Source organism: Ursus maritimus, unplaced genomic scaffold (assembly GCF_017311325.1).
Source record: "Ursus maritimus isolate PB19 unplaced genomic scaffold, ASM1731132v1 scaffold_35, whole genome shotgun sequence".
Classification (NCBI taxonomy): domain Eukaryota; kingdom Metazoa; phylum Chordata; class Mammalia; order Carnivora; family Ursidae; genus Ursus; species Ursus maritimus.
In genome coordinates this window covers 3,742,689-3,764,743 of record NW_024426119.1, presented here as the reverse complement: position 1 = coordinate 3,764,743, position 22,055 = coordinate 3,742,689, and the positions used below count along the sequence as shown (strand labels likewise).

The 22,055-nt window shown below is 38.2% G+C and overlaps 1 protein-coding gene across 6 annotated transcripts in view; it reads right to left on the bottom strand.

The window, feature by feature from the left end:
• Positions 1-22,055, bottom strand: part of CDIN1 (CDAN1 interacting nuclease 1) — a 211,583-nt gene that overhangs the window by 110,087 nt on the left and 79,441 nt on the right. For all 6 annotated transcript variants that reach the window (XM_040620438.1, XM_040620439.1, XM_040620436.1 and 3 more), the window contains 3 exons: positions 9,651-9,730; positions 9,258-9,307; positions 3,668-3,735 (listed from right to left, as the gene is read on the bottom strand). In XM_040620438.1, coding sequence (XP_040476372.1) covers positions 3,668-3,735; positions 9,258-9,307; positions 9,651-9,730 — 198 coding nt within the window. The remainder of the gene's footprint in view (positions 1-3,667; positions 3,736-9,257; positions 9,308-9,650; positions 9,731-22,055) is intronic.

The following is a 22,055-nucleotide window of genomic DNA, read 5'->3' as shown; positions in this document are numbered from 1 at the left end:
AAGTAGTACAACAACAGCCTTGAATATATTCATTTTCATTTTCAAGACCATCAAGTGAAGAGCTACTGAGATGCACTAGAGATGGAACTGTAGTCTTACTGTGTTGGACAAGGCAACAGTGTGCATCACTGAAAGCATCCGGGGGGGACAAAATGCTTACCATCATCTTCACGCTAACTAGTGTAGAAAATATGCTCAACAAGAATTAGTTGAAAAGAATGCATGAATAATAAATAAAAGAATTACAAGAACTCTGAGAAATTGCTAGAAATTGAAAGTATACATTGGTTGACAGCTTATCTCCCTACTAGACCATAATTCCACAAAAGCAGGGACTTCATCTGACTTCATGTTTAGTTCCGAATAAATAGTACCTAACTCAGTAACTTATTTTTGGAATAAATGAATAAATGTATGAATGAAATATATTGTTTTAGTTGGAAAAACTAAACATTTATTCAACTTTGATTTCTCTGAAACAATGTACCTATTCACAGATGTACAAATGGATAGATTTATAAAATAGGATAAATCCAGGAGTATACACAAATCTTCGATGAAAAGTGCTCTTCTCTTTTTTCTTCCCAATAGTGCCTGGTTAAATCTTGTGCCTTAACGACTCCTCAGTATATGGTCATGGATCAAGGAAATTCAAAAAAATTATTAGGGTTAAAATAAAGGTTATTTATTTTTATTTTTCTCTTCTATTGGTAAAAAGGTCATATAAGATATGTATTTTATAAAATTACATATAGAACACAAAATGGAAAATTTAGAATGGGATAGGCTTTCAGGGAAGTCATAATTCTTAAGAAGGGTTAATATGTAAAAATAAGAATCTTTGTCTTTTGAAAGTAGTGGCATATTAGAAACCAAAAGAATTAGAGCGAGAAAGAGGGAGAAATCAGTTTTGCTTTTGCTTATAGAAGAATCAAAGTAAAACAAACATGTTTGTAATGGCTCTGCAACAAAATTCAAGATGTATACATGTAAATAAGAAAACATCAGCTTAGGGGCGCCTGGGTGGCACAGTGGTTAAGCGTCTGCCTTTGGCTCAGGGTGTGATCCCGGCGTTATGGGATCAAGCCCCACATCAGGCTCCTTCGCTAGGAGCCTGCTCCTTCCTCTCCCACTCCCCCTGCTTGTGTTCCCTCTCTCGCTGGCTGTCTCTATCTCTGTCAAATAAATAAATAAAATCTTAAAAAAAAAAAAAGATTCTTCAAAAAGAAAAAAAGAAAACATCAGCTTAGTGGTCTATTTTTATGCCAATATTTTTCTATAGTTGATTTAAAATGATAATCTATCTAAATTTACCTAAATCTACCACTGTGAAGGGGTATTTACAAGGTAAAAGAAAACCCCAGAACAATATTTCATACAAGGCTTTGAATCATCATGCTTTAACTTGTAAATAAACTTGTAATAATTCAGTACTACATTAAAATGCTTAAAATGCATAGAATAAATTAACTTTTTTGTATGCTGACAAGGAAATACTTAAAAACAGCACTGAGGTTACATGGAGTCAGCTAAACATCCTATAACTCATTTATTTTAAAGATCAGTTAAGTATCACCTTTGGGTATGCTTCAATAAAATGGTTATCTCTAGACCCGATAGCACAGAGAACTAGATAGGACCCGTAAGTAGTAAGTCCCCTTTCTGCACTTGTATGCAAATGCTAATGACTCCCTGGCGATGTTTCTGCGTTGCCTTTGCTAGCCATGGTCAATTCAGTCTAACACAGTTCCCAGAATCAAGGGAGTCAAGGACCTGGAACTCAGTTTAGAGCACACGTAAGCCTTTTGCTCCTCCTCCCTGTCGGGGTCATCTAGTCCTCAGGAAGGAAGGGGAGAAAAGCTAGGCTAGGCAAAGAAATGGTGCCAAGGGCCTGACTACCCATAAGCATACGATGCCAAGAGAGTAACACCAAGCAGTCCTGAAAATATGACTGCTTGTTGGTGCTTTCAAAACAGTAAAACTGATTTGGCCATGCTATATTGGCCACTATCTGAGTGATCAATGTGATCAGATATTTTGTAATACTATCAGGACTCCACAGTTCTAAGACATATGTCATGGTACATCATCGGTCATCCATTCCAATTAGTTCTGAGCCATTATACATTCTCTGTCTGGTTAGATTTCTTTTTCTGCAAGATTGTTTCTTGTTTGTAGTCCACTTCAAAGAATAGGACTAAGAAATATGGGTGCTATACACACATACACACATATAAATATACATCTATATACATACACACACATCTGTATGCATATTTAATTTTTTAACCTAACTAACCCATGAATTTATGCTGTTACCTCCATTTTTTGGATTAGATTTTAAAAGGTGATTTCTAGGGGCATCTGGGCGGCTCATTCAGTTAAGCATGATCTTGATCTCAGCTCAGGTCTTGATCTCAGGGTCATGAATTCAAGCCCTGCATTGGGCTCCATTTATTAAAAAATAATCAAAAAATAAAAATAAAAATAAAAGGTGATTTCTATCTAATTTACCCTCTTCACCTAGGCTGAATATTTCAGTTGTCCTTACATGAAAAAAACTTGCTACTTTTACATACTGAAATTTAATTCACTAATTTGAGGCCATTTTCCTAAATCAACCTTTTTAGCCCCTGCTAGGGAATATTTATGAGATCTCCCATCTTTAAATTATCAGCAACCTGATAATACATTCAACTCCATTCTCCAGTTCATTAATAAAAATACTGAATACTAAGACTACAAACAGACTTTTTGCAGGCTTGTCTTCAACATCCCTCCTCAACTTGATGTAAGGCCATTCAATGGACTTTCCTTCGCCAAATCTTTGTCCATTTTGGAACAAAAGTTGTGTAATTCAATATTCTATGATTTTTTTCAACCTCAAAAAACCACATTATGCAGACTTAAATATCTACATATAACAGATGTATACAATGCACATTTAGGTTTGTATAGAACCTTTAAAATGACTGTATCTACAATGGAGAAAAAGAATTAATTCATTGTAGAGTGCCTTATGGTTTCTGAGATCAGTTATCACATGTATGCCCTTCAAGGCTTAATTTTAATGCTTCAGATGTTGAAAGAAATAACAATCCGTAACAAGATTCCACATTGGCACACACACAAAAACACATGTCCATGTATACCTGTGAGATTTTTAAAAATCACACTAGATCTATGGTGACAATTAATGCCTCGCATAAAAATAATAAAAGCTTGATATTTGGCTTTCAAGTAAAAGTACACTCTGATTCCATACATGAGACAAACATATCCAACATGAATTTTTCTAACTATTCTTTTTAACATATAAAGCATTTTATAGATAATATTTCTTTTGTTTCTTTCTCTCATAAGGCCCAGATTATGGTTAATATCTCATGACACCAAAAGTAATACTGCAACAGATATTAAAGCATTTTTTCAGCCACTTATTCTATGAAATATTAATTGCAAGCCTGTGCATGTGCTGTATATACAGGGATTAGGTAACTGAGTTCCTGCTCAGTTCTAAATCAATAAAAGATAACACGAACAGCATCAATCATCGTTCACTCTTCCTTTAGTGCATAATAACTGCGAGTGGAAGATTTTTAAAAAAATATATATTTAAGTACTCATGGAGATATTACGAGCTAGAGAGGATGTAAGTAATACTTACCTAGGAAGGACAGGTTTTTCTCCAGAAGCATGTCTCTTAGCAGGACTTCGTGCTCATGACCAATGGCACTGAGAAGCTGTAGTTAAGGAGGGTAACACAGGTGCAATTATACAATAAAAAATATGCTAATACCAGGTGTCTACTTTGAGATGAAATGGAAAATTGAGTAATCATAGCAACTACTTCCACCTCTAGCCCACATTTCTGAGGAATGAGGTTTCTACATACATGCCCTCATTTAAATGATTCAATGGAATTTTCCTGTTTCTGTAATGTTTATATGCATTTGGGCAAACAAAGATTTATAAATGGATGTGCACCTTCTTTTGAAAGGAGGGAGAGTCATTTTAAACATCCTTTGTACTATGTTAAAAATCCCTCAATTCAATTTAGTACATTTATTAAACACTTATTAAGTGCAGCAAAGAATACCAACCGGGCTTTGCCATAGAGTTTCCAGTCTTACAGAGCTCCATAAATCTTCTAAGAATCCATACTTGTCCCAGAGCCAGCATTTCTAGCCTCTGTTCCACTTTCAGCCTATGGTTGGTGATCTTCTGTGATGTGTGAAGCCAAATAGCTGACTTGTTGAGAATCCTATGCACTCTGGAGGAAAGACTGAATGCTGCTAAGAACTGTGAGTTGGGGTGTGGGTGCAGAGGCTGCTTCAAGTTTTCTCTTGCGTGCGTGTGTGCACACATATTATCATATGCATAGAAACAGATACAGGCACATGTAAATTCTTTGAGTGATTACTATGAGGTAGGTACTGTGTTAAGTGCCTTATGTATGTTATTTCATCCTTAGTTATTATCACCCTTATTTTATAGATGAGGGAACCAAGGCTTAGAAAAGAATCCGCACACAGTCACACGGTTCAAGTGTGGCAAAGCAGAGGATCGGAATATGATGTTACAAAGCCTTTTGTACGACCTCCGTACAACTTCTTGAAAAGTATTAAAATTAATTTTGTAAAAATAACTGATACTAGCTAATATTTCTTTAATACTACAACCCTAAGCCTTGGTGTTAAACACTTGAGGTATCTTTTTTTTTTTTTGGTAAGTCCTCAATAAACTTTGGTTATTTTATTGTTATAGTTGCAGATTCATTACGTTCAGCTGCTCACATATGCGTATGCCATTTGTTTCTTTACCATCTTAGTTACTGACAGCTCCATGCGGTTCAAACCAGAATGCAGGAGTCCTCGATTTCTACCTTTCTCCCACACTCCTCTCGATACAAAACTCGCCAACTCCTGCTGGTGTCAACTTACAACTAAATATAATATTCACCAAATTTTTACTACTTCCTCTGCTACCAATCCAGCCTATTATTTCTTTTAATTTTTAATTTTTTAAAGAATTTTATTTCCAGTACAGTTAAAGTACTTAGCGTTATATTACTTTCAGGTGTACAATATAGTGATTCAACACTTCCGTGTATCACCCAGTGGTCATCACCAGTGCCCTCCGTGATGCCCATCACTTATCTCATTCGTCCTCCCACCCACCTCCCTTCTGGTAACCATCAGTTTGTTCTCTAGAGTTAAGAGTCTGTTTCTTGCTTTGTCTCCTTTTTTCCTTTGCTCTTTTATTTCTTAAATTCCATATATGAATGAAATATGCTATTTGTCTTTGGCTTATTTCACTTAGCGCTATACTCTTTAGATCCATCCATATCATTGCAAATGGCAAGATTTCATTCTATTTATGGCTGAATAATATTCCAGTGTGTGTGTCTGTGTGTGTATGTGTGTGTACATACACCACATCTTATTCCTCCATCTATCAATGGACATTTGGGCTGCTTCCACATCTCGGCTATTGTAAATAATGCTATATAAACATACAGGTGCATGTATCCTTTGAATTTGTGTTTTTGTATATTGGGGGTAAATACCCAATAGTGCGATCGATGGACCATAGGGTAGTTCTGTTTTTAACTTTTTGAGAAACCTCCATACCGTCTTCCACCATGGCTGCACCAGTTTGCATTCCCATCAACAGGGCACATCCTCACCAACACTTGTTTCTTGTCTTGTTGATTTCACATTCCGGCAGATGTGAAATAATATCTCACTGTAGTTTTGATTTGCATTTTCATTTGGGGTATCATCTTATTTAACCTTCACTGCCACCACATGAATAGGTGCTATTATTAGTCCCATTTTTATAATTATGGAAAGCAAAGTTCAAGAAGGCTGAGAAGCTTGAAGGTCCCATGGCTGGTAAATCATTAAATTAGGAATAGGACTTAGAATTCTGCTCTATTTTCCAAAAGGATGAGATTGTACAAAATCTGAAAAGGAGCATTATCCTATTCTGGTACTTTGATTCTGTCAAAAACATTTGGTATTAACTATCTAATTCTCCACTGGATAATGTCAACCTGGCTGTATCACTCCTCAGCTTAACAGAGACTCTCTGATTCTGATCATGCACTGCAAGAGTGCAATTTAAGTGAAATAAAATGTGTGCATTATTTGTTAAAAAAAATTCCTAGAGAATTATCTGCCCTTTATCAACACATACAGGTGAATATCATTTAAATCATAATTTGAGAGACGTGGCCACTCATGTCCACTGTCAAAATGAGCCCCAAGTCTTCATCTTTGTATTTTTCCTTCTGTTGTCCCCTGTCCCCACCATGCACGTGGCTGTACTTATTTAACTTGTAATTGGAAACAGAATGAAGGAACAAAAATTTTCAAATCACAAAATTTCACACATTCGCGGAGTCCACTGGAGACATCTGATGAATACCTCTCAATGGTCTCTCATCATTAGGGGCATCCCACATGTTAGAACTAAATTATTTACTTCTAATCCACATAAATGCGCTCTCACTTTTATTGTTGTAAATTATTTACATCTAAAATGTTGAATCATGAAACTGAGGTTACTGATGGTACAGAAATGAAACCCACAGCATTTTAAGCTTCCTGCATCATTATTATTCCTTGCTTCTTCTCTGTATCGGTCTTTGTGTAATAGCTGTGTCCTGGAGTCACACTTTGGAAAGTTGAGGTGGCTGGTTTCTCACACCTTTTGTGTCAGTGACTATATTTGTGGCAGGAAAGGTGTGGATGGACGTGGCTATTCAGGAAAAAAATGTCTTAGACACTGAAAGAAAAAGAAAGCACAAGGACAATTTATATACTCTTTGCTACTGTGCTTTTCACGGTGTCTTATTTGTAAACGACCAATTTCCTTTATTCTACTTACACAAATGTCTACATGTAACATTTTCATAATGGAGTAAAAAGATTTTGCACCTATTCTATTTACTAAATGTGTACTTTCTTTCTTACAAAATGATGTAATTTATCGACAGTAAGCAACGTAAACATTACTAAATTATCAGAATAACATACAAATAGCATTTTCACTCACATGGAAAACTACTAATTTTTATTCAGTGTGAAATAAAGTAATTCCTGTGGATCCGTCTAGGAAACATCTATGCAAGTATATTTACATTATATGAAACTGCTACTCCTTCAGTGCAAAAATAAAATCAATTCTCTATAAATTTCCCAGCTTGTTTTATTTTGCATGGGAAAAGCAATCACCGATCTGAAATTTGGGAAAGACATACTTCTTGATTATTCTTTGCTTGATATGAACATATATAAAATACAAGGTCTAGAACACAAAGCTTATAAAAACAGTAATTTCACTGGCAATAGGCATAATGGAATGGCAAAATTATAATCTAGTCAGTGAATGCAATTTATAGACATACATAATTATCTTTATCAATAGAAATCATGTACTGCATTAAATTCTACTGGCAATAACACAGCCAAAAAGGGAAAGTGAATGATGGCAAAAATGTAAAGAAAATACTCCGAACAGAATTTATAATGCTCTATAAGCAGAAAACACTTAGACTTTGTCTATAATAATACCTATTATTGATGTATGGCAGTGACCATGGGGCAAAACTTGTAAATAACCTCACAAGCCATTTTCTTAGCCAGCAATACAGCAATCTAGTTTCCCGTAAGCATCTCAACTATTACTGAAAAATAGCCTCCTGGCATTTACAAAGCAGTTGACTTCATACTTTAGTCCATGCATATATAATTAGATAGTTATATTTAAAATCAATATGCAATCCTTCAAAAGACATTATGCTTTTAAAACCTTAACTTTAAATTGATTTTTAACTATTTTATGTGCTTTGAAATTAACGTGTAATTCTGCCCCAGATACTCTGAGATGGTGTTAGTTGTTATACAAATGGGCTAAAACTTTATCACTGTAGCAACATGAGGTGGGCACTCCTACAATTTCTAATGCTATCATTAATTTTATACTGAAAATAGAAGTATGGTTTCACTTTGGTCTAATAAAAAGGCAAGCTTATGACAGTGCTGTGATTTTTTTTAATTTAAACTACATCGGGGGGAACAGACTTGAAGAATAAATGTATAAAGGGCTATAACTTAGGTAGTTGAATATTCTTACAAGAGGGCTCTGTTAAGAGATTATTTTTCAAAGGTTAACTTTATAAAAAGGAAAATGAGTGAGTTTCCTTATAAAAATTTTACAGACGCTAAGCCTTTGTGAAAACAAGGTGGGATAAACACACACACACACACACACACACACACACACACACACACAAACACTTGACTTTCAACAAAAAAGGCTTTCAACAGAAAGCTTCCTGACTGGGAGCACTGAGTCTCAACTGGATGCTGTGCTGCCCACACTCGCAAAACCCGCATTAGGAAGGCTGTTCAGTATGAAGAAATGCGAGGCTCATGGACTCAGGTGGAAGATAATTTCCATTTAAAAAATTACTAGTTACGGACTCTTTAAATAGCATTTTTCACCTAGGATTATCAAAATTCTTAGTTTTGCCCCAATGCAACTAAATGTATGGCTGAAGAACATCCTCCTTCATGAAGCAGCGACTGTCTGCTCGCATCCCGTTTCAAGAAGGAAGCATTAACTCTTTAGTAATCTCAATGCCTTTAATGAAGACCTACTCCACATCTATTTTCATAGCTTTAAGTTCAGCCCAGAGGGAAAGATTAGCTTGGTTTCTCTAAAATGGTTTATTAGGGATCCAAATGACAGTTCAGACTGTGATCAGCATTTAAGCAACAAGAGTCCGCGACCCTTTCAGATGTGATGGCCTGCGTGGTATTTTAATCACGTCATCCTTCAACTCCAGGCTCCAGATTTGTTCTAGGAAACTCAACTGAATTGGGCTCATCTTAAATAGAAATTTGTTCTGTTTTTTAAAATGTTCATTGGATTGGTGAGCTACATTCCCAGACAGTAAGTTACGTGCCCCATGACCCTGTACCTTTAAACTCTCGGAAACCCAGCAGTTTGCACTAAGCCTGTGAGTGTAACTGCCAAACTGACAGCCTCCCGTGGCCCATCTGATTTTCCTTAAGCTGGAGAAAAGGGTGGTCTGCAGTGACCCTCCAGCTGATTGAATGTAAAGTAGAAGAGTATGAAATGTGTTTTGTGAAGCAGAACTTTATGTCAGGTTACAGCTAGACACATCTCCTCCACTGAGTCTGAGCTCATCAATTGTGCACCTAAAATTTTATGGGAAAGGATACTGTTTGATGCAGTCCACCAGTGGTCCATAACAGCAGTCGTTCACAATGCACTGCAGACAAAACAGAGAAGGGGTCTGGGGTGACTACAAAAACTGTTACCGTTAACTAGTATCCTAAAAGCAGTAATTACTTTTCTTAAAAAAAAAAAAAAAACAACTATCAAAAGGCTGTTAAGATTTAATCACAGAAAACAAAAATCACATGCTTTTTATTCACTATAAAAGCAAGCTATTAAAAAGTGAAATGCTCTTCTTGCAAATATTGCATTGCCATTTATGGTGCACCCTGACCTCAGTGATAGTTTATGATGACAGTAATTAAATGAGGTTTAAAATCCTTTACTCTGCTAGGCAGATAGCACTGCCACTGAAAATAGACAGCTGTGATTAATACCTGATAGACCTGATTTGCTAGAACTCCATCTGGAATCTGAGAAGGGTCCCGTAGCATACTATTTATAACAGACTTGGAGGCTGTAGAAGAAAAGAGATGAACTGTTAACAGTCAACATACTTTGAGTGCAGCGCGAGGAGTGACATATACCTATATGTACACAAACCATGAAAATGAAAACATTACTGATATTAATAATTTTTTTCCTTTTTTATAATCTAAGAGAAGATTTTAATTAGACCATTTTGCCAAGTGTATAAGCTACACTGCCAGATTTGAAGATGACCTAATTTTTCTAAGGTAAATTAACAAGTACAGACCTAAAGCATATGTCTCCTTGCAGATAAATTAGCTTTGGAAAAGCCCGCTTGGGGAAAAAAAAAAACACAGCAAGAACAATCAGAAAAGAAATATTTACCTTTTGCAGGTAAGTATTTTATAACCAAGCATATGTATATGGAGAGCTTAGGGAAGGCAGGTCACACTTGAATGATGTCAATAAAAATAACTTTTAGCCAAGAAAGCATCTCTGAATTCTAAACCTTTCTAAATTAATTCTCATCAACAGCCATAAAACGCTGCATCCATTTCACAGATAAGGAAAGTAGGTAAAGTTGACTAACCACTGAGGGAATCTTAAGGAAAAAAAATATGTATTTCATTATTTATATATGAGTTTTTGTCCCAAAATGTGCCTCCTCATAGCCAATTATAAATTAAATTGACCTTACTCCAGGAACACCTATGGAAGAAGAGGCCAGGGGAGGCATCTCATGAGGAAGGCTCTATCAGATCACACACTTAGCACATGGAGACAAGAGATCCTGGCCCTGCTGTTTTCTGTAGGCATGTGGAAGCCAAGGTGACCAGAACTCCTCCTCCTTTGCACAGGAGGAAGGCAAGTCTCTAAACTAAAGCTGAATCTAGTGCTGCCTAGTAAACAATTCTTCCAAGTCCTCCAATGGATTCATTCCCAAACATTCAGCAAAACGGCTTAGGGTTTATTCACACAAACACAAACTAAACTACATATTGGATAATTATCTAGTTAATAGAATGAACACAAACCACGAATCAACATCATTCATGTTCAGATGACTTTCAGTTTTTTGGTTTTTTTTTTTTTATATTATGATGTTCTTTATCAAGTTCAGTACCATAAGATCACTGACAGATATGATAAATGTTATGTTAGTAAATACGGTAAAGAAATAGGGAAATTACATCTTTTTCACTTAAGCACAGTAATGAGTCCACAAAGAAAAAATGCAGTACACTTATTTTAATTATTTCCTATTCTTTAACTGCTTCCTATTCCGCATGCATATAGCCACGTTCATGTGGTTAGCCATCTGTAACCTTCAGTTTGTTCTGCAAGTGTCGAAGCCGTATCTGGAATCCCAAAAAGAGCATCATCATGAGAGGAACACTCTCCAGCCCTCTCTCTACAACCAGCTCAGCAACCAGGACAAATTTATGGAATATGGCGCCTTTCAGATTCACTATCTTCTTCTGTAGAAAATGACAATATTATCTGAGCTGATTACCTTAAGGGGTTCTTGTGGGTTTGTTCAGAAAAGAGCTACAACAGCTATTTTGTGGTCGATTTCATTTAAGTTTAAGTAATAGTGAGAACCAAACTATATGATAACTCACTGCAAATCAGATTGAAGGCTCTTTTTCACTTTTTTTACTTTTTATTTTTTTAAAGATTTTAAGTAATCTCTACACCCAGGGTGAGGCTCAAATTCATGACCCAGAGATCAAGAGCTGCACGCTTTACGAAGCCGGCCAGGCACCACGACGGGCTCTTTTTTTTTTTTTTTTTAAAGATTTTATTTCATTTATTTGACAGAGAGAGCAAGAGCACAGGGAGAGTGAGAGGGCGAAGCAGACTCCCCACTGAGCAGGGAGCCCAATGCAATTGGGCTTGATCCCAGGACCCTGAGATCATGACTTGAGCTGAAGGCAGATGCTCAACTGACTGAGTCACCCAGGTGCCCCTCACCCAAAGGCTCTTTTTAAAATACAGGAGGGACAATACTCTAGAACATAAGAAGATGAGGTCACTTATTTTGTGAGGGAAGAAAAGGAAATATTACAGAAAAAAGAAACTAATGACATCCTAATTTTCCTCACAATATAAATTTTCGAGTATTGTGCTTATCAGAATTAAGAATCAGAGCCAACGCACTTTTTAAAAAATAGTCTGAATATATTGAATAGGATCCTATTCAAATCAGAGAAAGCTTGCGAGAACAAGTCAATCATTTTAAATTGAAGAGTAAAAACTATATATTGAATCCACATTCATTTTAAACTCAACAAAATGCCTTTTCCTTTCTCGCAACCTGCCATTTTTTATTTATTTTTGTTTTATTTTTTTAAAGATTTTATTTACTTATTTGACAGAGAGCACAGCAGGGGAAGTGGCAGGCAGAGGGAGAGGGAGAAACAGGCTTTCCGCTGAGCAGGGAGCCTGATCTAGGGCTCGACCCCAGGACCCTGGCATCATGACCTGAGCCGAAGGCAGATGCTTAACCGACTGAGCCACCCAGGCGCTCCGAGCCACCCAGGTGCCCCTCAACCTGCCATTTTTTAGAGCAAGAAAATGATAATATATAGGGATTTGAGGCCTTGGCTACCCAGGATGTGCCTGCCTTCTGTTTGCGGATTTTAGGACTTCGGCTTCACAGAAGTATGCCTGTGTCTAAGATCGAGCCAAACGAATGCAAACTTACTTTTACACACATATTCTGAACCTAAGAGCTGCCAAAGGGATGAGCAGTATCAATCAGGTAAGGAAAGGCGGCTGGGCAATCTTGGGATGACTAGGAATAAGAAGGGCTCAAGGAAGACAGTACCCTTCATAAGCAAGATGTCCCCTGGCCAGTTACTACCTATGGCCAAGCTGCATCCATCTTTTTTGACCACATGTGGACAGGAGACTTGTTCTCCCTAACCTTTGCTAGAGGCATTCATCCTCTTGATTTCAGAGTTTACCTCTGTCACAGCTTCAGCTGCTGGAATGTCAACTTTCTACTAAGCATGTACAAAGCAGGAATGCATGAACCACTTGGAGCTGTGTGCACAAGGATAGGGGAGAGCTGGTCCCTGTTAAAGCATGCTATGGGAGAGAGGCAACAGGCGATGCCCGGACTAAGGCGTAATGCCTAAGATTACGATCTGCTTCTGTGAAATATTTCAAGAGCCTAAAATAATAAATATCCATGCCCCTGCCACTCTGACTTAATGTCTGTATCTTCAATTAAATTTACTTTAAATAGTCTAATATTAATTTGTGTAAACTTTTTTATTTATCAGTCTTGCTAGAGGTTGGTTCATTTTACTAGTATTTTTAAGGAACTAGATTTTGGTTTTGTTGATTTTCTCTACTGCTTCATTCCTTCCAACTTCATTTAATTCATCCTTTTGTCATCTTTATTTCTGGCTTTCCACTTGGAGTTTGTTGTATTATTCTTTTACAAACTTACTATCTTTATTATTTAAATTTTCAATCTTTTATTTCAACATATACTTTTTAAGGCTATAATTTTTCCTCTAAATTCTGCTTTAGCTACATGCCACAAGTGTTGTTCTCATTTATTTATAAATATTTTATAGTTTCCATTATGATTTCATCTTTGATCCATAAATTATTTAAAAACTTATTTCAAATTTTTAATTTGATCATATTGGTCAAAGTATGTGATGCTTATATTCATTTGAGGGTATCTATTTGACTTCCATTGGTGTTTTCATAGGCAATCAATTTTTATAAATATTTTACATCTCTTAAAAAATACTGAAGCTCCTATTTTTAAGGTATGGGGTTCAGGTATGTCTAGTAGGCCAAGATTTTTAATTGTATTATTAAAATTTCTATATTCTTTTTTTTTTTAAGATTTATTTATTTGACAGAGAGAAAGAAAGAGAGAGAGAGAGAGAGGAGGGAAAGGGCAGAGGAGAGGGAGAATCTCAAGCAGACACCCCACTGAGCATGGAGCCAGACATAGGGCTCATGACCCTGAGATCATGACTTGAGCTGAAATCAAGAGTTGGATGCCCAACCAACTGAGCCACCCAGATGCCCCAAATCTTCTATAGTCTTATTAATTTTTAATTAATTAATTTTAAATGAACCCATACCTAATTTAATCATATCTCCTTTGTAATTCTGAGCACAGTTGACCCTTAATAACATAGGGGTTAGGGACACCAATCCCCTGGGTGGTCAACAATCCCACATATAAACCTAACTACTTAAAACTTAAACTTAAAACTTAACCACTTTAAACTTAACTACTAACAGCCTACTGTTGACAGGAAGCCTTACTGATAACATAAAATTAACACATATTTTATATATGTATTATATACTATATTCTTACAATAAAGCTAAAGAAAAGGTTATTAAGAAAATCATAAGGAAGAGAAAATACTGCACTGTGTTTATAAAAATAGTACTGCACTGTATGTATAAAAAAAAAATCCACATATAAGTAGACCCATGCAGTTTAGGTCCATGTTGTTCAAGGCCCGGCTATATAAGGAATTTAGAATGCACTGACTCCAATCAGGAAGCCCCCCTTCCCCATCAGCCTCCATGTTATTCTGTCTATTATTTTTGTTCAACCATTCTGTTTGTAAACATAATTTCTTAGTTTCTGTGATGGTTAATTTTATGTCAACTTGACTGGGCCACAGGGTGCCCAGACTTTTGACCAAACATTATTCTGGTTATGTCTGTGAGGGTGTTTCTGGATAAGACTGACATTTGAATTGGAGTAAAGCAGATTGCCCTCACCAATGTGGATGGGTCTCATTCAATCAGTTGAAGGTCTGACTAGAACATAAAATACTGGGTAAAGGACTAGTTTACCTGCCTGACTGCCTTCAATCTGGGACATCCTCTGGACTCAAACTAAAATATTGGCTCCTCCTGGATCTCAAGCCTGTAGGCCTTTGGACTGGACCTACACCACTGGCTCTCCTGGGTCTCCAGCTTGCCAACTATAGCACTTGGGACTTTCAACCTCTAAATCATGTGAGCCTATTCCTTATCTCTCTCTCTCTCTCTCTCTCTCTCTCTCTCTCTCTCTCTCCATATACATATGTACATACACACACACACAACTGGTTCTGTTCTCAAGTACTCTAACATAGTTTCTGTTTTTTTAAATGTTCGATACTTAGATTTATAAACATGTTTGCCAATTTCCTCCTTCAGTACTGCTTTCTGAATTCTGTTCGCTTTTAGATTCATTATCTTTGTTATTAAAATACCTAGTTCTTTCAGATGGGACCACTGAGTAGTAAAATGTCTTAGCCTTGTCTTGCCTGAAAATAACTTAGTTCTCACTTTTGAATGATAATATCGCTGGGTATAGAATTATAAGCTAAGAGTCATTTTATTTCAACCATTGAAAATAATATTCCACTGTCTCTTGACATCTGTTATTGATAAGAACTCTACTGTCAGTCTAATAATAATCCCTATAGAAATAATTTGTCTTTTATCTCTAGTTCCTTTTAGATTTTTCTTTAATATTCAACAGTTTCATCACTGGGTACCTGGGTATGGCTCTTTTAATTTAGCCTGCTTGGAATTAGCTATGTTTGATGAACCTACGTATATATGCCTTTAACCAGTTTGAAAAGTTTTGAGCCACTATGGCTTTGGCCTCCATTCTTTTCTTCTGGCACTCTTATATTAGACATCTATGAGAAGGCCTTATTACTATCCCCTATGTCTCCTACTCCTATAAAGTGTTTATATTTCTTCTCTATTCATCTCTTGCGTTATATACTAAAGGTGCTTTCCTTAGAGCCATACTAAAGTTCACTAACTTTTGTTCTAATCTAATTCTTCTGACACTTCATTCACCTAATCAGTTTTCTTTCTTTTTTTTTTTTTAAGATTTATTTACCTATTTGAGAGACAGAGTGAGAGAGCACGCATGCATGAGTGGGAGGGGCAGAGGGAGACCGAGCAACAGGATCTCAAGCAGAGTCCGTGCTGAGTGTGGAGCTCAAAGTGGGGCTCAATCCCACAACCCAGAGATCATGACCTGAGCCAAAACCAAGAGTCGGACGCTCAACCAACTGCATCACCCAAGCAGCCCTCATCTAATGAGCTTTTAACCTCAATGATAACTATATCATTTCTAAATTTTATTGTTTTCCCAAATCTGTCTGCTCTTTTCTCATACTATACTCTGTTCTTTCACTTATCTAGTTAGATTTTAGTTTATTAGATGAGTTCATATAATTTTTATGTTTTAAAACATCATCTTATAGACTTAACCTCTATTATATTCATTTTCTTATTTCCAGTTCATGGTATGCAATTTCTCTATCTGCCTACCTGCCTATATACTTATCTTCCCTCTGATGGTGGTTTTCTCACTTGGTTTGTAAATTTTTACTGTGAACTTAATTTCAGCAAGAACTGTTTGACCTGCGCTGTGGAAATAACCATGACAGAGTAGTTTCGTGTTTACTTTTGCAGAGACCAGTTTTATTGTTAATTTCTTAACATGGGCTTCCTGCAGTATAAATAAGAGCACAAATTTGGACCCAAACCCACAAATGGTGCTGGCCTATTTCTAATTTCTTTCTCCAAATAACCCACGACTCAAGACAATCTGTAGGAAGCAAGCTTCCTTGCCATTTTCTCCAGGCAAGTGGAGTTTCCCCAATCCTTTTCCCATGGTTTGGGCTGTATGTGGAGGCTCGCTTCCAGCTCCTGGTTGCCTATCTTTCCCTCCAGGGAGTTAAAAATCCCAGCCCCAACCCCTCATGTCCACATCTAAAGCTATCAACTCTTGTGGACCTACAAAGTGAAAGCCCCTGTTTACCAATCTGAATATACGTTCTCTCTTCATTCCCTGCATCTAGAGATGGAATTCCTTTTGTTTGAACTTGGTTTTGTATTTTAAAAGATTTTTTCTATCATGTCCATGTTTTTTTGTGGAAATACAGACCATCAATAAAAGCTCGTTCTGCTACGTTGCTGAAATTTTTGGAAACTTTTTAGTAAGAAGTTCAAGGGAAAGCTTGTTTCTTTGTTAAATTTTGTGGAGTTCAAGTTATTTAAATATACAAAGAGAAGGTCCTTCTAAGAAACTGGAACTACAAACAAAAGAGAGAAGGGCAGGTGGCCAAAAAGCAGGTGAGTTATAAAATGGGCCAGAGTCCTCTCTGTGACATAGGGTCTGGCTGGACCACAGAAAGGGAGAAGGGTCACTGGTGGCTACAAAATGAATTGTTACCCTGACTCCTCCAAAGACTGCTGCCACGTCACAGGCCAAAGCACTGTGCTAATCATCAAGCTTAACAAGTTTCTGTGGGCTTGAGAATCAGTTCCATTAGATTCTCAAATATAACCTCCCCCCTTTTTTTTGGAGGGGAGAGGCTTTAAACAATAATTTCTTAACATGCTCATGATTTGGCAGTTTAGGCTAGGTTAATGGAGATAGCTTGTCTTTGTGTGACATTACCTGGAGCAGATGATCTGGGTGCTAGAAGGTTCACTTTCATCATGACTCACTTATGTATCTGGCACACCTGCACTTGCTTCCACCTCAACAGGACCAGTGGGTGAAGGGCCTTGATTCCTCTCCAGGGGGGCCTTGCTAAGGTCTGTGTGAACTTCCCGTTCACATGGGTTCCAAGAGCAAACACCCCAAAGAACCAGGCAGTACTTTACAGTTCCTATGACCTAGATGTCACACAAGACCATGTTTATTTGCATCTTCCTCTAAAGAGGAAAAACATGCCTTCTAAAGGAAAGGTGAACTATGCCATCTATTACTTTCAAAGGGAGAGGCAGCATGGAGCAGTGGTTACGAGCCGAGCCTAGAATCAGGCAGACTTGGTTTGAGGCCTGGCTCTTCCAACCCACTAGCTCTGTCATCTCAACAAGCTAATTCATGTCTGTGACCCTCAGTCCCCTTGTCTGTAAAAGAGCAGAATGCTGGTGCTTATTTTTCAGGACGGTGGTGAAGATGAAATAAAATAACCCAGGAAGAGCATCTAACATGCTGTTTCAGACTTGGGCAGATGAAGTCGTTACCTTGGCTTTAGCTGTCCTTAGCTCACACTGTGGCTTGCACGTTGCCTCCGGAAACTGCATTATCCACACATACATCACTTATTACCTTCTACTGTCAAGGCGTTAAAAGAAGAAAGACTTCATGAGATATATATAAAGTCAGGGGGCTGTTCTTGCCAAGTATGTCATTGCCACAGCCTTGGAGAGACAGCCAGAAGGGAATGTGACAATGCCAGATTCTCCCTTCCTACCTGCCACCCCTGCCACGCCCTCTGTGGCAGTCAGGGTACAATGCGTCATGCAATCTGATCTCTGGAAAGAACCTGGGAGAAGTCCTTCACACATTTGTGTAGTATTAGCTTATGGTGCTATCACTCCACGGCGGGGGAGCGGGGGTTGTATTTTAAATCTTGTCTATAACCATACAAGGGTTTTCCCCCTTACTTCAAGCACCAGCAATCAAGTGGAGACATTCCCCCAAATCACTCTCACACCCAGTTTTGTAACTCTTCCTTTCCTTGGTGCAAGCTCAAATAAGTGGCCAGCAACTGCTGAAAGGAACTGGGGCAAATAAGCAGCTGAATCCTCTATACTGTTAAGGTCGCTGGAAATCCCGCCCACTGCAAAGAGTGCCTTTTGACCAGGTTATACCTGAGCTGAAACATCTAGTTGGGACCCCTAACCCAAGGTCACAAATAGGTTTAAGCACGGCAGGTGAACCAGCATGGGGCTGCCTGTGTACTGGATGGCAGCAGTCGGGAGAGAAAAAGGGATGAAGTGTGAGATGGATGATATTGGGATACAGACGAGAGGGACCATTTGGAAGGAAATACATATGCAGACAGACGGTGGTGTTAGAACCCAGTTCTCCCTCCAGGAAGGAAAAACAGTCCATGCAGTTGAACAGGTGGCGGGGGAAGGCAGCTGCTCCCGAAGGACACCAAGAGTCCTTTTCATGTGGCTCCTGCAGAGACTGAGCTCCAGAACAGCTAAGCCTAAAATACCCGCTAGAATTGAATCTGCTCTTCAAACACTGGTCTAAGGCCTTTGGACTTCAAGGTCAGAAAGGTCCCAAGTTACGTCTCCATGGGAGCTGGCCTGCCAATGTCTTTTCCGGACATTTTCAATATTGCCAGTGGCCTACAGGAGCTCACTTACTTTTGCAGTTGGAACAATTTCTCAAAAATTCCAGGCAGTCCACTAGCTATCCCACTGCACAGGAGTGATCTCGAAAAGCAGTCTGCTCCCATTTGACAATCTAAATAAGCAGTATCTTTTAACATCAGGGAATCTTATAGAAGCAAAGTAAATTCTGCTCTCTAACTAGTACATAATTGTGTAAGAAATAACTTTGACTACAGTCATCAAAGAAAAAAAGTATTATGTAAAGACAAGAGGAAGAGGTCTCCAAAGCATGGATATTCACACTGATCAGACTGTGTCGGCAATTTGTAGACCTAGAGCCAGTCTACACCGTCAACTCTTATTCCACAAACAGACACTCAACAGATATTTATTAAGCACCTGGTTAATGCCAGGAATACACTTACTCCCACCCCTCCTACCCAGCCACCCCCAAATCCATTCTCCAAATCTGGAATGTTCTTTCTTAACTTTCCCTCAGGCAAAACTTCAAAGCCCAGTTGAAGTCACATCTCTTCCAGCAGAGCTTCCCCTTATGTTTCCAATCCACTTGCTCTCCCCTCCCTCATACTGGGGAGAGAACTCATAGTGTCTACATAGTCATCTGGCACCTGATTAAATATTACTTCGTCATCTGTTGGCAGGAGATTGATCAGGGTGCCAAGATGTGAAACCATGACCTACTTAAAAAAAAGATCTGGAGGAAAAAGGAATGTTCAGCATAATATGGAAGAAACGATGTCCTATTTCCTCAATGTTATCTTTAAGTATCTAGGGGCTTTTCCATGGGAGATTAGGCTCATCCTGTGGTTACCCCAAGAAGATAAGAGATAATTCTTACAAGTTTATTACCAGTTCTGAAGCTAGAAGTTTTCAGATTTCAAGCTCGCCTTTCAGTGGTCCTATGTTTATTCGGTCTACATAAATCTTGCTGTCATTTTAGCCCACCGAAGGAGATTTTTTTAGACATATTTTCCCAATTTCCCCCATGAAATTTTAATGCCACAGGTATACTGTATGTCTGCTAATGCGATATCACCCCCCCTTTTTTAAATGAGTTTCTTTTTTTTTTTTTTAAGATTTTATTTATTTATTTGACAGAAAGAGAGACAGCCAGAGAGAGAGGGAACACAAGCAGGGGGAGTGGAAGAGGAAGAAGCAGGCTCCCAGCGGAGGAGCCCGATATGGGGCTCGATCCCAAGACCCTGGGATCACGCCCTGAGCCGAAGGCAGACGCTTAACGACTGAGCCACTCAGGTGCCCCTGATATCACCCCTTTTGAGAACGGTTCACGTGGAGGACTAAGGAAGTGTTTGCGTCAGGATATTCAGCAAGCTGCTTACCAGCAGACATATTTCTCTGTGATCACCTCAAGGTTGCTCTGCACAAAATAGTTACTCAACAAATTGCTGAATGAATTACTAATAAACTACTCAAAATCCATCCAAGCCCTACTGTCATCTCAATTTTTAGGTAGCCAAATGGATTTGACTTAATTTGAACTTTTCTCATTATAGATGAGTCATCTTTTTAAAAAAATAAAAATAAATACATATTGTTTTCAGAAAATGTAGACTAAGAGGACGTAGGACACAATGGGTCTTTAAATGTTGACAACATCTAATGCCACGTCTCCCAAAGAGAAGAGCGCTTAACTTGGGCATAGGCATGTGAAGTGACTTTCCGAGCACACAAAACATTTTTTTCTTTAGCATTTATGTATTATTTTTTTTTTAAAGATTTTATTTATTTATTTAACAGAGATAGAGACAGCCAGTGAGAGAGGGAACACAAGCAGGGGAGTGGGAGAGGAAGAAGCAGGCTCATAGCAGAGGAGCCTGATGTGGGGCTTGAACCCAGAACACCGGGATCATGCCCTGAGCCGAAGGCAGACGCTTAACCGCTGTGCCACCCAGGCGCCCCTATGTATTATTTTTTTAAGTACTTTCTACTTATGGCAAGAAATTCTAGTTGATCATGTAAGGTGGAATTATAATTTCCTTTTTAAAACAGAATTAATTAAATGATACTTTAAAATTTTTTAAGCAAATATAGTATATCTATTATTAGTACATGTGCTACAATGGAGATAGGGAAAAACTATGAACGTACCCAAATTTCCAAAACTTCAGAAACACTAGTTTAACATTTGTACAAAGTCAGCTGAGTATTCAGGAAGGTGGGGTGGGGTCACTCAGTCTATCCTATAGCAACTTTCCACTTCTAAAAAGGAACAATAGCTAACATTTACTGAGTGCTTACCACGGGCTAGGAACAATTCTAAACTCTTCACATATATTAACTCACTGAATTCTCAGAATATACCTACAAGGTGGCTAAACCCACCTTAGAAATGAAGAAATTAAGGCATGAGGAATTTAAAGATTTTATTTATTTATTTATTTGAGAGAGAGGGAGAGTGAGAGAGCGAGAGAGCACAAGTGGTGGGGGAAGAGGCAGAGGGAGAAGCAGACTCCCTGCTGAGCAAGGAGCCCGATGTGGGGCTCGATCGCAGGACCCTGGGATCCTGACCTGAGCCAAAGGCAGCCGCTTAACCGACTGAGACACCCGGGCGCCCAAGGCAAGAGGAATTTAAATAATTTCCCCAAAGTCCCACTCCCTATTACTGGTGGAACCGTGATATAAACTTGGCCAGTTTGGGATCATAATTACCAGCCTACTCTTCCTCCGGCACTATTCCTATGGTTTTCGAAAGTGAACTGAACTGTTCTAGATGAATGCATCATACTTCTACGAATAACTCAGTTTTCCATTGGTGTTCCCTCCTCCCTCCTAGATCTCCCCCAGATTCAAATATTAGCAATTAAAATGTCAAGATACTTAGTATTCCGTGTAGAACAAATACAGGTCCTCAAAACGAAGCTGAGCTCTCTGGTCCCAGCTCACTGGGACACAGCATGTCAGTTGAGTCATAGTGTAAAAAGAAGACTATTAGCTCAAGGTCAGAGGAGAAAGCTGATGTAGCAAAGACCTACCAAAATTTCCTGGGGTAGCCCCAAACCTGGCAAGATCACAAGTATGTTATATATTACAAAAAGAAAGAAAAATGGATGCTCCTATTGGCAGCTGGTATGACCAAGTTTATGTTATTCAGTGAGACAGGGGTTAAGTCTCTGCTTTGCAAGCTGATGACTTCAAGAAGCCTCTCTCGCGATTCCCTCTGGTAGCCTGCTCATTTAGATCTC